The sequence below is a fragment of the Oncorhynchus mykiss genome, chromosome 1 (genome assembly GCF_013265735.2).
Source record: "Oncorhynchus mykiss isolate Arlee chromosome 1, USDA_OmykA_1.1, whole genome shotgun sequence".
Classification (NCBI taxonomy): Eukaryota; Metazoa; Chordata; class Actinopteri; order Salmoniformes; family Salmonidae; genus Oncorhynchus; species Oncorhynchus mykiss.
Window position 1 is genome coordinate 72,253,724 of NC_048565.1, and position 16,825 is coordinate 72,270,548.

The 16,825-nt window shown below is 38.3% G+C and overlaps 1 protein-coding gene across 6 annotated transcripts; it reads right to left on the reverse strand.

Annotated features, from left to right (window-relative positions):
- Positions 1 to 6,360: 6,360 nt before the first annotated feature.
- LOC110528758 (polymeric immunoglobulin receptor) lies at positions 6,361 to 15,811 on the reverse strand. 6 transcript variants are annotated; one of them, XM_036984773.1, is made up of 12 exons: positions 15,681 to 15,811; positions 13,488 to 13,811; positions 12,714 to 13,049; positions 12,186 to 12,252; positions 10,604 to 10,692; positions 10,408 to 10,448; positions 10,011 to 10,079; positions 9,707 to 9,778; positions 7,799 to 7,864; positions 7,520 to 7,585; positions 7,301 to 7,354; positions 6,361 to 7,118 (listed from the first exon to the last, which is right to left on the reverse strand). In XM_036984773.1, the coding sequence occupies exons 1-11, from the start codon at positions 15,736 to 15,738 to the stop codon at positions 7,301 to 7,303; spliced, it is 1,242 nt and encodes a 413-aa protein (XP_036840668.1). In that variant the 5' UTR covers positions 15,739 to 15,811; the 3' UTR covers positions 6,361 to 7,118. The 6 variants fall into 6 exon arrangements, with proteins under 6 accessions (XP_036840668.1, XP_036840662.1, XP_036840658.1 ...); XM_036984767.1 differs by having other exon boundaries at positions 10,041 to 10,079; positions 12,186 to 12,321; XM_036984763.1 differs by having other exon boundaries at positions 6,361 to 7,115; positions 7,811 to 7,864; positions 12,186 to 12,321.
- Positions 15,812 to 16,825: the final 1,014 nt, after the last annotated feature.

Sequence of the window (16,825 nt, forward strand, 5' to 3'; positions counted from 1 at the left end):
AGGCCATGGTGGCAAAGTAAATACAATATAGCAAGTAAAACACTGGAATGGTAGTTTTGCAATGGAAGAATGTGCAAAGTAGAAATAAAAATAATGGGGTGCAAAGGAGCAAAATAAATAAATAAATTAAATACAGTTGGGAAAGAGGTAGTTGATTGGGCTAAATTATAGGTGGGCTATGTACAGGTGCAGTAATCTGTGAGCTGCTCTGACAGTTGGTGCTTAAAGCTAGTGAGGGAGATAAGTGTTTCCAGTTTCAGAGATTTTTGTAGTTCGTTCCAGTCATTGGCAGCAGAGAACTGGAAGGAGAGGCGGCCAAAGAAAGAATTGGTTTTGGGGGTGACTAGAGAGATATACCTGCTGGAGCGTGTGCTACAGGTGGCAGATGCTATGGTGACCAGCGAGCTGAGATAAGGGGGGACTTTACCTAGCAGGGTCTTGTAGATGACATGCAGCCAGTGGGTTTGGCGACGAGTATGAAGCGAGGGCCAGCCAACGAGAGCATACAGGTCGCAATGGTGGGTAGTATATGGGGCTTTGGTGACAAAACGGATTGCACTGTGATAGACTGCATCCAATTTGTTGAGTAGGGTATTGGAGGCTATTTTGTAAATGACATCGCCAAAGTCGAGGATTGGTAGGATGGTCAGTTTTACAAGGGTATGTTTGGCAGCATGAGTGAAGGATGCTTTGTTGCGAAATAGGAAGCCAATTCTAGATTTAACTTTGGATTGGAGATGTTTGATATGGGTCTGGAAGGAGAGTTTACAGTCTAACCAGACACCTAAGTATTTGTAGTTGTCCACGTATTCTAAGTCAGAGCCGTCCAGTGTCTCATTCACCAGATCTCAATCCAATTGAACACTTATGGGAGATTCTGGAAAAGCACCTGTGACAGCGTTTTCCGCCACCATCAACAATACACCAAATTATGGAATTTCTCATGGAAACATTGTGTCGTATCCCCCAATAGCGTTCCTTGCACTTGTAGAATCTATGCCAACGCGCATCGAAGCTGTTCTGGCTCGTGGTGCTCAATGCCCTATTAAGACACTTTATGTTGGTGTTTCCTTTATTTTGGCAGTTACCTGTAAGTATTACAATTGTGCTATTGTCACAATGAACATGCCTCGGAAACATGCCTTGTCAAATCCATGTGTCATCTATTGCTGAAATGATGTCCATGTAATTAATTTGGACACTTTGCCTAGTAGAAAGGATGAGAGACTAATCTTCAAGAAAACATTTTCACAAGTTTTACCTGTGTAGCTTGGCTTGGAGAGAAAGAGATGGCATCGTTTAATGCTTTTAATGTTAGATAAGCATGTCTTTCCTTAAAATCTCTCAAACAAGTTTAATGAGAACACAGTTAATCAGCTCATTACTTATAACGCCTACTCCCCTGCTCCAGCGCTCGATGTCGCCGGTCTACTAACCACCAGTCTGGCAACCATCATTACGCACACCTGCTCCCCATCGTTACGCACACCTGGACCTCATCACTACCTTGATTACTCTCCCTTTATTCAGCCCTCAGTAGCCTCAGTCAGCAGGCAGTATTGGTTTGGTCATGTTCAGGACGCTTCTCCTGTTTTGTTAATCTGCCTTTGTTTTATTATTAAACTCACTTTCTGCACATGATTCCTGACTCCTAGCGTATAGGTTACAATTACCATTAAAGATTTATTCATAAACTCGTCTGCACTCATACCACTATGTATTCAACAGATTGATACCCTCAAATGTAGAATTGTAATCTTTTACAATAAAATACTTTACATACTAATGGCTGTTTCTTGTAGTGGCTGTTTCTTGTAGAACGGCTGTTTCTTGTGGAAGGCTCTTCATTCTGACCATTGTTATCATTTTCAATCTCAGAGGAATGATCATGTTTAGGATGGTTTATAGGCTACCTCCATTCATCTCATCTCATGAGATTTTGTGGGAACAAACAGGACAGATATGGTTGCAGACAGTGCTTTTACTTTGTAAGAATTTCTCAGAAATGGAAACCAAAAAAAAAAAGCCTATCCTGCTGGTGAGAAAATGAACCTTCAGTAACCCACTAGTAGCCAACAGAAACCTCTCTCTGGTGTAGGGCTCGTGAGCTGTAGACCACATTATCACCTGGATCTGCTGCCTGATAGAAGAAACACATAGACAGGTAGAGGTGAAGACTGATGTATGTTTTGATGGAATATACAGGTTGGAAACATATTAGTCTAATTAGTCATTCATGTTTAGTAGTAACACGGTTATAATTGTTATTACACTGTTGTAAATATGCTTACACTGACAAAATATGTGTCAGGTATTAAAACACATATTAAACATCAGCTATCAAAACAGATATCAGCACATTGGTCTACCTTGGTCTGTACTTTTTGTAGGGTTCTGCTCTTAGTTGGTGACCACAGTATGTATGTTACATCATCAACTTCAGGAAATGACTCCTGCAGGTCAACACAAAAAAAGACAGGTTTAATAAAATAGTAAAGACCAAAATATTCAACAATCAATATAATCCACAATTTCAATTAGAATATACACAGATGTTATTTTAATACATTTTGACAGCATCAATATACTACGTCTCTCTGGCGAAAAGCAACACACTGTCTTAGACCACAAAGGAACAACAATTGACCAAGAAATGACACCAATTGCCTCAACCTCCCCAAGCTATTTCCAGTGTGACAATACCACAGTCAAAGCACACAGTAAGAGTAAGAAAGATAACATGCACACATTTCTCCACAGTATGTATGACTTATTCCGTATTGTACATATTTCTGGCACCCAGTCAGTTTCATAAAAATAGGCATACATACTTACAGTTAATGGCCTAAATACTAATTACTGTATGATTAAAATCCTGCGCAATCCTGCATCCTGTTCTCAATCAAGCATTTAACTGCGTGTATCTATTATTGGTTAACAGATTTGGATTATCACCCAAAGACAGCACCTTCGAGTCAGATAGGGATAAGGATGAGAAAAGCATGCATCAAAAATGAAGGATAACATGAGAGTTAACTACCACTGAGGTGTTCATTGGTTGGGCATTGACCTTATGCTCTGAAAGAAAGAGAGGGGCATCAATGACATTAATTACAGTAGCACAGTCCTGAATCTGTTCCAATAGTGCCCCTTAAACTTTGTCTCACTTCAAAAACACTTGTCATTTGTATTACATTTGTATTGCTGTCTCCCTGGGGTTTCACATTGCAAAAAAAACACACCGGTCTCCTCAGTGCTGAATGATGCTGTACAAAATATGATCTATGATGAGTATTATCATAATAATGTGTGCAGGAGTCATTCAACTGTAACTCAACTTAGTCAAATATATACTATTGTTTAAAAATAATAGAATACATACTTATTGTACTTTCTAAACATCTTCCCTGCAATAAAGGCACCAACTGTCATCACCACCACCATGCTCAGAGGCATGAGCAATCTTTCAGGTCTCTGGAACTGATGGAAGACAAACAGCAAGCTTACATTTCATGATATGTTGTATAGAAAAAGACAGCTAAATAGATTATTACTAGACTAATCGAAACTGGTCTCAAAGCATTTCATATTATTCTGTATGTAATCCGAGACAATCCATTTTGTATGATATGTTATGAATTACAATTTGTATTATATTTTAAGAATTTGCAAAACATCTAATATGCTACAAATTCTAGCTAGGTGCCTTGCATTAACTAAATGGCTAACGTTGGTTAGGGTTAGGGGTTAGGGTTAAGTTTAGGAGTTTGGTTAATGGGTTAAGGTTAGGGAAAGGTTTAGCTAAAATTATTAAGGTTAGTTTTAGGGGAAGGGTTCGCTAACATGCTAAGTAGTTGCAAAGTAGCTAAAAAGTAGTAAGTAGTTGAAAAGTTGCTAATTAGCTAAAGTTGTCCGTGATGTGATGTGTACTCACAACCTTTGGGTTGTGAGTACAACCCCGACCAACCACCCTATTTTTGCTTTTACCTTAAGTAACCATCTGTCTTATGTAAACATACCAAAAGTAAGATGTCATAGTAATTTGACTGTCCCAGATGTATATTTACGTTAGTTCATACAGTCTATGAGACCAGGCTGGATCATTTGTTATATGCTGCTGTCACAAATGGATAGGCTACTAGTATACCCTTTTCAAATGGATAGGCTACTAGTATACCCTTTTCAAATGCTGTTTTTTCTAAATATTGCATCTGAAAATGAAATCAAAATATTGTTTTATTTCTATTTAATATAATTTGTTTGGGATTAATAATTAAGAGATGGATCTGAGAGCGGCCTGACCTATGGTGGTTGTCATCTACGTCCCCTTTAGCTCCCAGGGTTGTGTTGCGTACAGGAACAGAAGGGTTGTCTGCAGACTGAGACTTGTCATTCCTGACAGCAGGCTCAGAATTTGGACTGGCAGAGGGTTGCTGAATGTTTGAAGACACATTAAATAGCTGGTATACCAGAAAGACAGCCTGAACTGCAGTGTATGAAAAACAAGCCGTCATCAACAGCATGTTTCAATTACAATAACATTTGCTCAGCAAATAAAGCAACTTCAGATCTAGCTGTATAGCAAGACTCAATTCGAAAATCTGATTGGTGCACATGAAACCCAAGCAAGATGATACTTAATTACATAACACTGTTGTGTTTACTTGTGGTGGTAGTGGTACTCTGTGTTTTGATTGGTTGATTGAAATTATGAATGCTGATTGGCTGAACAGTAAAACATTTATTTTACTTTTCTAATTACATTGTTAACCAGTTTTAAAATAGCAATAAGGCACCTCGTGGGTTTGTGGTATATGACCAATATAGCATGGCTGCGGTCTGTGTTTAGGCACTCTCCGCTGCGTCGTACATAAGAATAGCCCTTAGCAGTAGTATGTTGGCAATATACCACACCCCCTCATGCCTTATTCCTTAATTGATATGAATAGGCATCTGTAGGTCTCCCATTGCACACCAGTACCAGTCAGTGTTTTTCATCTTCAGTCCACTTAATAAGGGTCAACATCAAAACATAACCGCTGGATTGACCATTGATTGGCTGTAATGTTAATGATGTGCCATTCAAAGTCTCAGGATACCCCAAACACAAGGCACCAAACCATGTTCGGGCCATGGGTGTAACAGTGGCAATGGACAGTGACACACCCTCCTTCAACTCCAGTCAACTGTTGTTGGTCCAGGTAAAGTTCTGTATTATCTACACACAAAGTAAACAACACTGAGAGAGATTAAGATCTGGACAATGTATGGTCTAGCTTATTCATCAAACAGATTAACATGACTTGGAAATATCCACCATAAAAGTATTGTCGTCGAAAAATGTACAATGGGGCAACATTAGGCTGGATACTCAACAACAGGATAGTCAATGGAAAATGAAGAACAGATGCAAACAGTGTCTGCATCTTACCTGGAGTGAATGATAAGGACATTTGTATCCTGTAAACTGTCATTTTATCCGCCACATCACAACAGTAATACCCATAGTCCCCTGGCTCCCGGTCAGCCATGGTCACAGTGAAGGTTCCCTGATTGATATCATAAGTGATTCTGGTCTTATCCCTGCTCTTAGGATGGTTATTGAGGACTACATAACAGCATCTGTTCCAACGATATCCTTTACACCAGTATTTCACATGATTTCTATATCTCTATAGCTCTGTAATGGATCCTCCTGTCTTCACAAGCACCACTCACATCATGACTTCCTGCAGACAACAAAACATGACACCCATTTAGGTTGTAATTAAAGCAACTCAACAATGTAAAGACATTTTACCAACAATATAAAATATATATATATACATTTTTTAAGTTTAAGAGATGTATTTATTAAAGAAACCAAATAAAATTGTTTCTGATTTCAATAAAATATTGATGTATTTTTTCACGACAGAAGCAATGTGTTTTCGCCAGTGTTCATTCCCCACCCAAAACTGTGATGTAGTTCAGATCTTTCTTACATAGAAATGCATTGAATAAAGAAGAGAGAATCAAAACACTACGACTTCTTAATGATATAAACAGTTTAACTTGAGAGTCTGGAGAAGATGATACGTAGGAGGGAGAGGGATGTACAAGAACCATTTGTGGGTTTGGAGTCTGTATGTCTTGTGGTACTTATGTACAATTGTGTGCCAAGATCTGAGGCACCGAATCAAATGACTCCGTTTCGTAAACTTCATAGACATCATTGATTATCTGTTATTCTCTTCCTGCTTTTGTTTGGGTGATAATTCCCCCCTCAGTGGCAGATAGCAACAATTGCATTCAATAGGCTAGTTTTGACATAAGGCTCTTACTCAATATTCTTTAATAAAAATAAAACATTCAGGTTTATTCTGTTTTTATTGAAGAAACACACGTTAGTTAAATGTCCACATGGACATAATTGTGACAATTTAATACAAGACGTTCAGTCTATAATATATACAGGTTAGGGAGTGAACGTTAATTATAATAAGAGTTAAATGGAGAAAATCGGACCTCTCTGAAATGAAATTGGATGGCCCGCTCTTCAGCTAAATATATTTGACCTAAACCCTAGAAAGAAAACAAGTGAGCCTCCCCTCTACCCAAAATAAATAATTTAAACAAAGTGGATTGCATTGAACATGTCTCCCATTTATCCTCACCTCCTGTACAGACCAGAGCCTTAAATATTTCATATTTCTCCAATGCCAAATCAGTTTGTCCTGTTTGCAACGAAACTGTCGCTGTTTGCAAATAATTAAATCAGGAATCTGAGCATGGTACTTTCAAAAGTTTGGCCTACCTTTCCACTTAAGACAGTCAGCCTACACTCTTAGAAAAAGATGTGCCATCTCAAACCTAAAAGGTTTATTCGGCTGTCCCCTTACATACATTTTGATTCATCCTTTAAAAAGAAAAAGTGAACAATAAAAAATAATAAGGAGAAAGGGTTGGGGCAGGGGGTGACAAATACAATAACCTTATATGTTTTACTGTCAATCTGGACACATTTCTTCTGATGCCTTAGTACACTGAGATCCTCCAGTATTTTCCCCCATAAAGAGATTGTCTGGTTCTTTGGGACCAAGGATTTAATGCTGTCACTGCTCTGCTGCTACTCCCTGCTGGAGAGAAAGTGAACCTTCAGTCACTCACCTAAAACCATCATTTGTGTGCAGTGTGGTTTTCCACTGGATTCACTATCATAGCAACATGTTGTCAGACGAAGTTAAAGGATGACAGCAAATGAAAAGGCAAACATGCTGCATGACTGAAGAGTAATGTTATGTTTATGCTTTACACAGACCTATCTCTGGTGTTGGGCCACTGTGCTGTAGACCACATCATCTGGTTCTGCTGCCTGTAAGAGAGGAGGAACACACACACACACACAGTCACACACACACAGTTATAATGGTGATATACAGCGCCTTCTGTATTGATGCAGTACACAGTAGACACATACAGGCACAAATAAGTTAGTCAAATCATCAAAACAGAATATCTGCTTTTTATGTAGGCCTACATTTGGTTGGGTCTTGTTCTTGGGGACCACAGTGCTGTATGTCACTGCATCATCAGGTAATGGAATCTGTTCATAGACAGACACACAGAGTTATTCAGAAAACACAAAACACATAATAATTGTTAGTCAGCCCAATCTTTGCATTTTCTTAATATTTTAACTGGTGTTATTTACCATGCTTAAACAGTCAGAGTATACACATTAGTTCATAATAACTATTAGCCTAGCTGTGGCTAGAACACTGCTAAACATGGAACATAACATCATTAAATTCTGTACATTTGGTTGGACCTTGTTCTTGGTGACCACGGTGCTGTATGTCACTGCATCATCAGGTAATGGGTCCTGTTACACAAGGAGTTATTCAGAAAACATATACATCCATTTTACATTCTACTGTCATGACATTGGCCTCTTTGAGTATAGCAACACCATCCCCCTCTCCCTGCCCCCCCCCCCCCCCCTCCCCCCTTGCCTCCTTCAACTAGGCTGCTGTGGTCAGAGGTCGTAAATTCCTGAGAAGACCTCATGGACACAGTTATAGAGAGTAGTTTTTCATGGAGACAAAGAAAATCCTTCCACCTCACAGAACTTGAGGTACGAACAAATTTCATGTTCCAGAGAAAGTGTAAAAGACCGGTGAAGAATCCAGCTACGAACTAGTCCATTTGTCACAACTTGGGAAACTTGGGAAACTTGGGAAAGAGAGACGGTGTGGCCACATTACCATAACGCTGTTTATATAATAGCCTCAGATATGAGGTTTACATCTAATTGTTGTATAATATGAAAGAGTGAGTATGATACTGTTTGTATAATTGTGTAATATGATTGTGGACTGTTTAATGAAGAAAAATACAATTCCCTTTTGATTTGAACTAAATCAGAGGACCGCCCCTGAGTCCAGTTAGGGTCAGACATCCTGGGACAGCCCTTTTCTGCCATTCCGAATAAAACCCAACTTCGAGAAATTATCTCCAGACTAAGCTTACCTCAATTACAAGATGGCTAAAGGTGTAGACCATTGCTGAATCTTTTCAACCATACCACGTGGTTAAACTCTTAGAGTGTCGATACCGACAGAATAAGAACAAGTCTTTGGTATTGATTACTAGTCTGCAGCTAGGAATTCGGCATCATTGAACGCGAAGAACGACAACCACCAAAACATCCATTCTATAACGAATGTCACCCTGAACAATCCCCTCTAACCACAACCTTGAGAGTGAGAGAGGGAGAGAGACGGACAATTCTACAAAAGAAATGAACTTTTCACCAGCGATCTAGATGACACACTGAGCGTAAATATATATATTGATTGCAATTGTTCCCGACTGAGTGAGCGTTCATGTGTAAGGATTAGCATTTCAATTGTTATAATTATTAACTCTGTAGTGACTTCTTAGTCGACCCCCCACTCCCCTTTTGTCAAACAAGCCACCATGCCGGTTCAGCCCAATAGGGTACATTCTATCATTTCATGTAACCATATTTACTGTTTGTTTATGCATTTCTGTGAATTACTTAGTTAGCAAAAAATAAATGATTTAAGACAATTGATGTATGGATGATTCATAGTGAAGACTGGGTTTGTGCAGATAACCAACAATTTACGACGTTTGGAATGACACTAACGTGAGGTAAAGTAAATAATTCATTAATTCAAAGACTAATTGATCAGATAAAATATCTGAAAAGTTATTTTAGGAAATTATAACTTTGTAATCTGAATATTTTTCCTTGGTGCCCCGATTTCATAGTTAATTACTTATGTGATTAATCAGTTGGTCGCATAGTAACTAATTACAGAGAATCTTTGATAAAAACTATCAGTCTTCAGTTAATGATAGTAAAGGCATGACACTACAATACATTACAGCTAACCAATAAGTTCTGCTTTTCAAGACAGAAAAACTCTACAAGACCAGCAGTGCTTGTGTGTTAATTTAGTTTTAAATGTACCCTTTGCTGCTTAGGAATCACAGTGCTGTATATAAAAATACGAGATTGAGTTGATTTAAAATGTTAGGCATGACTAACTATCAACCAAAGAGAACCCTACAATATCAAGAAGAGAAAGTCACAGATGAGTGAGAGGGAGGCCTCAGACTGGCCTCTGCCAGGGGCCTCCAAATCACTAAGTCCACCCCTGCAGATACGTGAGAAGATAACATGAGCATAGTTGACCTTTTTTGCTGTCCTGTGCTGCTTAGGGATCACAGTGCTGTACAAGTCACCGTGGCTCTCAGGGTTCAGGACCTGTTTGATGGAGGACAGAGAGTAACATGATCACATCATCTCAGAGAGAGTGACACTGTGGACTTTCACTTTGAGTTGGTTTGGGTTGAGTTTGAAGTGGGGGGCTGAAGTTTGGTTGCAGATGGTTTAGGTTGGTTTGGAGGGGGTTAGCTTGGTTTGAGGAGGGTTGAGTTGGGTTGCAGAAGGTTTAGGTTGTGTTGGAGGAGATTCGGTCAAAAGGGTTAGGTTTAACCTGTTGTGTTGATCCTCTGATGTGACTCACAGTACTGTAGGTAATGTTCTGCTCAGAGTCAGAAGACTGCTGAAATAATGAAACACAAACCTTGTTAACATCAAACCATGTTTTTTTACAATAAGCCACAGAAGAATTTTGTACCTCATGCATACTGACATGAATTAGATATTTTTTTGCAGTTTAATTTTTCCCCAGTAGTTAAATACGCACACTTGGCGCAGAACTTTTATTTTTTTATTTAGTCATCTTTAAACTGTTTATTTTAATATTCACATACTGTAAGAGATTGGGTTATAAAGTGTTAGTTATGACTAACTACTAACCAGAGTGAGCCCTAGAATATCAAGAAGTGAAAGGAACAGATGTGTGAGAAGATAACATGATCATAGCTTACTACTGTGGTGTTTGGTGGTTGGTCCTTTGCTTTCTTGTCCTCTGAAATATAAAAAAGAGGATGTTGGTACTAATGATCTTTCATGTCAAACCTTTCATTTGTGGAAGCAAGAACTCTACTGTATTTATAATATTCTGCAAATGACATTAGTCATAAACATTAGACAATTTTAAATATAATTTAAAAAAATACTTACTATGTTTTCTCAACATCTTCAATGTGACCAAGGTAACAGCTATCAACACCACCAACAGGCTCAGAGGAATGAACAGGACTTCCAGCAAACTGGAATATAAAATACAATCAAATTGAATATATAGATAACCACAGGCATGGTGGTAAATGCTTAAGCAAGAACATTTAAGGAAGATGTTTCATTTTGTATACATTTTTCTTTATCTGAAAATGAAACAGACAGATAGTTTTGTAATGTGGGGAACTACAGTAATTTTTGTTAACCCAGACACTGGTCTCTGGTTTGATCAGCCTTGCTAGTCACAGGTGTCTCCACCAAGGTTATTATAGTTTTGTGTTTTGATTTTAGTTTTTATTTCTATTTGTTTTAATATTTTTATTTGAAATTCAGTTTAGTTTCAGTTAGTTTTCAGATCTGATTTACTAGTTTTATTTAGTTTAAGGTTAACTTTAACATTTATTTTTTATATTACTTAGATTCGGCTGTAGCCAACGCATGGGAGGTTAGGAGCTGTTTATGTGTTTATGGGATGTCACTTCTTGCAACTGTGGGACAGTAACGCACGAGGTGATGGGTGAGGTCGTAGGTTAGGTTGGGTTTAAAGGTAGACTCAGTGAGATTACATAGATGCACAAAGTAAACTGCAGTAGTATGCAAATAGCCGCAACAACCAGGAACATTGTAGCGAGAGGCTAAACTTCTCAGTAGTTTTGGTCAGTAGCTATGATGTTGTAATAGTGTGAAGAGCACCCGTGCACATGGGCAGATACTCTGTGTTATTGCCAGAGCTTGCAACACCTTGAAAGTTATTTTACATATCAGTTAACCACATCATGGCTGCATTCCCCTGCTCAGACATTGCATGTATCAAATCAAATCCATGTTTATTTGTCACGTGTAGGTAGACCTTACAGTGAAATGCTTACTTACAGGCTCTATCCACCAATAGTTTCATGACACGTCATCGACTGTGCAGTCAGGCACCAGACTGTTTTACCATATGATGTGGTCAGGTGATATAACATGTACGTAAAATACCTATCCAGGTGTTGTAAGATCTGGCAGGCGTCAGCAACGTCTGAGCAGAGGAATATGACGGACATGTTATAGCGATCTGGTGTCTGACTGCACAGTCGATGACGTTGCACGCTACCATTGGTTGATGCATGTAATGTCTGAGCAGGGGAATGCAACCAATATCAGCAGTGCTGCTGGTGGCAACAACATCTCGCTGAGTATACCTTTAAAGGAAAGTCAGTCTCAATGTGACCCGTCAGATTCAGAAGCTATAAAACAACATTGAAAACCCCATTTAATTTTTGCCCCAAAACTAAAATTGAACATGATCGTAATTATTGATGTTATATTTGAGTTCGCTTTGGAGTTAAAGAAAATAATTTCAGTATAGTTTTAGTTTTTTAAGCAGGTGTGTTAATGATTTTATTTCAGAAGTTCAACTAAATATTTTTTTCCTTATTCATTTGTATTTACTATAATAACCTTATCCCCAACACCCTTACACTATCACCAACTATTTGGATGACTGTAAAAGTGAGGGAAATAGTGAAGAATGAATACTGACCTCTGGGGCTTCTCATCTGTGTTCTCGTTAGTTACAACATTGTCCCTGTTTGTAACAGAAGGGGAAACTGTGGGCGGAGAAGCGTTAGACTCAGCACTGGTTAGTGACGCTTGGTGAGTGGATGGAGCTTGTGTTGCTGTGAGAGGCAGAAATGATTAAGTAGCTTCAATAAACTGACTGTTGTATCATTAACATTGATATTATTAAAACCAGGCCATTGTGATGTTGATTGAAACTAATCACTATCATCCTTCTTATCTAATATGTGACATGCATTAAAATCCAATTCTTAGAAATTTCAGTATTAATGTCAAATATAAGTGGTTGATATGATGAAAAGTTGAAGAAACAATGTTCATTTTCTTAATAATATTTAACATGAATGACCGGATAAACTCAAGAGAATGTGTTGTCCAGAGATTTCCACTTTGTTTCAGAAAAGGTTTTTCAATGTTCCTTAATCTCTAACAGTACTGGATGAATAAAAAGAGAATCAGACTTGGTTATATGGGATTGCTCTGTACTTACTTGTGGTGGTGCTCTGTGTTGTGGTTGGTTGATTGACAGTGATATGAACAGGCATCTGTAGTTTTCCCTTTTCGCACCAGTACCAGCCAGTGTTCTCCATCATCAATCCACTCATAGTCACCATTAAGACATATCCTTTGGTGATTTCTCTCTGCTCCTGCACTAACTTCACAAATGTTCCATCTAAATCCCCAGAAAGTCCCACAGCCACACAAGGGCCTCCCATCTTGCACCACTTCCCACGGCTTCCTTGTGAACTATAGTAACAGAGCACAGTGACACTGCCTCCTACAACTCCAGTCATCTGTTGTTGGTCCACGTAGAGTTCTGGAGTACCTGATCACAATGACAGTGGCTGTGATTGGAGGAGTCTGACAAAGAATACACCAATATATATATTGGAGACTATCTAGTCATTATTGATATTCATATTACACTGAGAAAGTATAAGTTGAAACACTGGTTCAGTCACTGATAGTACGTACAATAGACAGACTATAGCATACAGAACAGACAGTGTGTTTGATGATGATACGGAAACATGTGATTATATCAAACACACTGTCTGTCCTGACCCAGGAGGTGCGCAGAGATGTAATATACCAATATAATATCCTCTATGGATTTCATTTGGTGAAAATATGCATGACTGCTTTGTAGAGGGAAAAGTAACACACTCATCAACAGGACTGTTATGGAATATTAACTTATGAGACATTACTGAGCAGTACTATTAATTCTGCTTTAATGGACACAGCAGTGTTTGGATCTTACCTGGAGTAACAGATATCTGCAGTCTATCCCCATCATCTGCCTTGCTCTTCCTCTCCACAATACACCAGTAATAATCAGAATCACTAGGACTAAGACTTGTCATGGTCACAGTGAAGACTAGCTGGTTGATGTCATCAGAGACTGAGGTCTTTCCACTGGTCTTAGGATGGTCAGTGCGTACTACAGTAGAGCAACCTAACCAATTATATCCCCTACACCCGTATTTCACATTGTTTCTATATTTCTGATTATAGAGACATGGGATGATGATGGACCCTCCTTGCTTTACAGACACATGACTCACTGTGGACACACTCTGTGTATCTGTAGAGACAACAACAGAGAACACATTTAGATTATTTTATTTTACCCAGCTGCTCATAAATCCCATCAGATGATCAGCCAAACAACTTGGTCTACTGTAATGATTGAATTTGTGACTTTTGTAAAAAAAAAATGGCAAACTGTGGTCACACCATGTGTTTGTAACACCAGACAGTAACTGAGACATGTAACTGCTGATGTTGACACGCCCATGTCCATCCATTAGAACAGAGGCAACGCTTGAACAATTAAAGTCATATTTAGCTTTGACATGGAAATTACTACACCACTAAACTATGGAGAAAATCTCTAATTAATCAACTAAAATATCTATTTAAAAATAAAAAAAGATTCAGGTTTGGGAATGTTTAGAATATACAGTTGAAGTCGGAGGTTTACATACACCTTAGCCAAATACATTTAAACTTTTTCACAATTCCTGGCATTTAATCCTTGTAAAAACTCCCTGTTTTAGGTCAGTTAGGATCACAACTTTATTTTAAGAATGTGAAATGTCAGAATAATAGCAGAAAGAATGATTTATTTCAGCTTTTATTCAATTTATCACAGTCCCAGTGGGTCAGAAGTTTACATACACTCAATTAGTATTTGGTAGCATTGCCTTTAAATTGTTTAACTTGGGTCAAACGTTTCGGGTAGTCTTCCACAAGCTTCCCACAATAAGTTGGGTGAATTTTGTCCCATTCCTCCTGGCAGAGCTGGTGTAACTGAGTCAGGTTTGTAGGCCTCCTTGCTCGCACACGCCTTTTCTGTTCTGCCCACACATTTTCTATAGGATTGAGGTCAGGGCTGTGTGATGGCCACTCCAATACCTTGACTCTGTTGTCCTTAAGCCATTTTGCCACAACTGTGGAAGTATGCTTGGGGTCATTGTCCATTTGGAAGACCCATCTGCGACCAAGCTTTAAGTTCCTGACTGATGTCTTGAGATTTTGCTTCAATATATACACATCATTTTCCTTCCTCATGAAGCCATCTATTTTGTGAAGGTCACCAGTCCCTCCTGCAGCAAAGCACATCCACAACATGATGCTGAAACCCCCGGGCTTCAGGGTTGGGATGGTATTCTTTGGCTTGCAAGCCTCCCCCTTTTTCCTCCAAACATAACAATGGTCATTATGGCCAAACAGGTCTATTTTTGTTTCATCAGACCAGAGGACATTTCTCCAAAAAGTACGATCTTTGTCCCCATGTGCAGTTGCAAACCGTAGTCTGTCTTTTTTATGGCACTTTTGGAGCAGTGGCTTCTTCCTTGCTGAGCGTCCGTTCAGGTTATGTTTATATAGGACTCGTTTTATTGTGGATATAGATACTTTCCTAACCGACTTGCCAAATCTATAGTTTGTTAACAAGATATTTGTGGAGTGGTTGAAAAACAAGTTTTAATAACTCCAACATAAGTGTATGTAAACGTCTGACAACTGTGGTAAAACAATTGACTGGATTGTTCTTGACATCTACTGTAGTACATTGAACCCAGAAAAAAAACAATTCTGCAAAATATGTAACTTGCACATTTGTTTGAATTGACATTGATAGACACATCACTTTTTCTCTTCTATTTATTAATAATATGTTACTTCTCTTTTACTTGAAGTCTCATTTACATGTGCTACGCAACAACTAGAAATATACAACTGTTGAACTGTTTCACAAGATAAATTATTAAAAACAGCATGTATCTATCACCTGACCACAAAATGCTGAAATCCATAATGTGACCACAATGTCTATGGGCAAAGTAGACAGAACATTACAAGTGTTATGACTTTCAGCATGTTTTCACTGATTGACTTGGAGGAACTAAGCCCAATAATATCAAACAACTAAAGGTCTTCGTTCACTTACCTGAGACTCCAGTGAGGAAGAACAGGATGCGCAGGACAAGGAGGAGATGTGGAGCCATGAATGGATGAGAGAGAACGTCTCTGGTAGTATTTATGTTTGTGTGGGAGTACTGGTGTGTCCGCAATCAAGGCACCCAGTCAACTGACTACTTCCTGATTCACATAGACATCACTATCTTCAACTCTCTTCCTGCTTTAACAACATAGCTCAACCAGTGCCCTGTTCCAGACCTTGTGTGTTCAATGATGTTGAACTGTTGAAAACCTGACCAAGGCTGATATGGTCAAAATGTGTCAAAATGTATGCTAAAACATATGCTTGTTTATATGATGATTATTTATGGAATATTCACCATCCTTAATACACTGATAACCTCATAACCACTTTACACCTTGGCTATAGTCATCGAATGAGTTACAATGGTACAGATAAAGTGCATGTAAAACGTACCTTGGCTGGTTGGATCATTCCTACTTCGTGGTGGCTTTTCTGTCCTCAGGAAATATCACTTCTTATTCAGTATATATATTAAAAAGTGGTTTCCAATAGGCTTTAAATAGAACGTCAGGTGTCCTTTACCTTAAAAACACAAAAATATGGATCTTCAAAGAAAGTTTTACTCATTTTAGCACTTTTATTTCAGTGGATGTAGACGTTTGTACCATGTCCCTGGGTGTTATTCATCAACTTCCATGAGAAATACAAGCCAAAAATAATGTTTAAAATCTTTCTTCATTATTTCATAGTCTTTGTTAAAATAATTCTCTCAAGAATGTATTTCATGATTATTGTATTTATTCTTGTTGAAGATTTTCTGTGTCCCTGATATCACTTTCCTCCCTGTTAGTTTGTACTTCTCCTTCAAGAAAACATCCTCTTCTTACAATTACACCACATTCATAAAGTGTCATAATTCTATTGGTGGGAAAACAACGGTGCATAACTGAATAAATATAAACACTCAGTTGTATCTATTTTTACATTTGTCATGTTGTTAGTCTGTATGTCATATTGTTGGTCTGTATGTCCCACTTAAAATATATTTGATAAAGAAGTTAAAATGATTCTAGCTCAATATTGCACACTCACAAAGCTATGGCTAATTTAGGTTACAAATTTCCATCCTGTTAGGATTATGCACCTAA

What these genes read in the sequence shown, in the direction of transcription:
- LOC110528758 (XM_036984751.1), bottom strand. Translation starts at nt 15,738, where the DNA reads ATGGCTCCACATCTCCTCCTTGTCCTGCGCATCCTGTTCTTCCTCACT. An exon ending in TCAGAGGATCAACACAACAG is followed by an intron (nt 9,779 to 10,010) that starts GTTAAACCTAAC and finishes TCCATCAAACAG; the next exon opens with GTCCTGAACCCTGAGAGCCA. An exon ending in AGCACAGGACAGCAAAAAAG is followed by an intron (nt 7,865 to 9,706) that starts GTCAACTATGCT and finishes CTTGTGTAACAG; the next exon opens with GACCCATTACCTGATGATGC.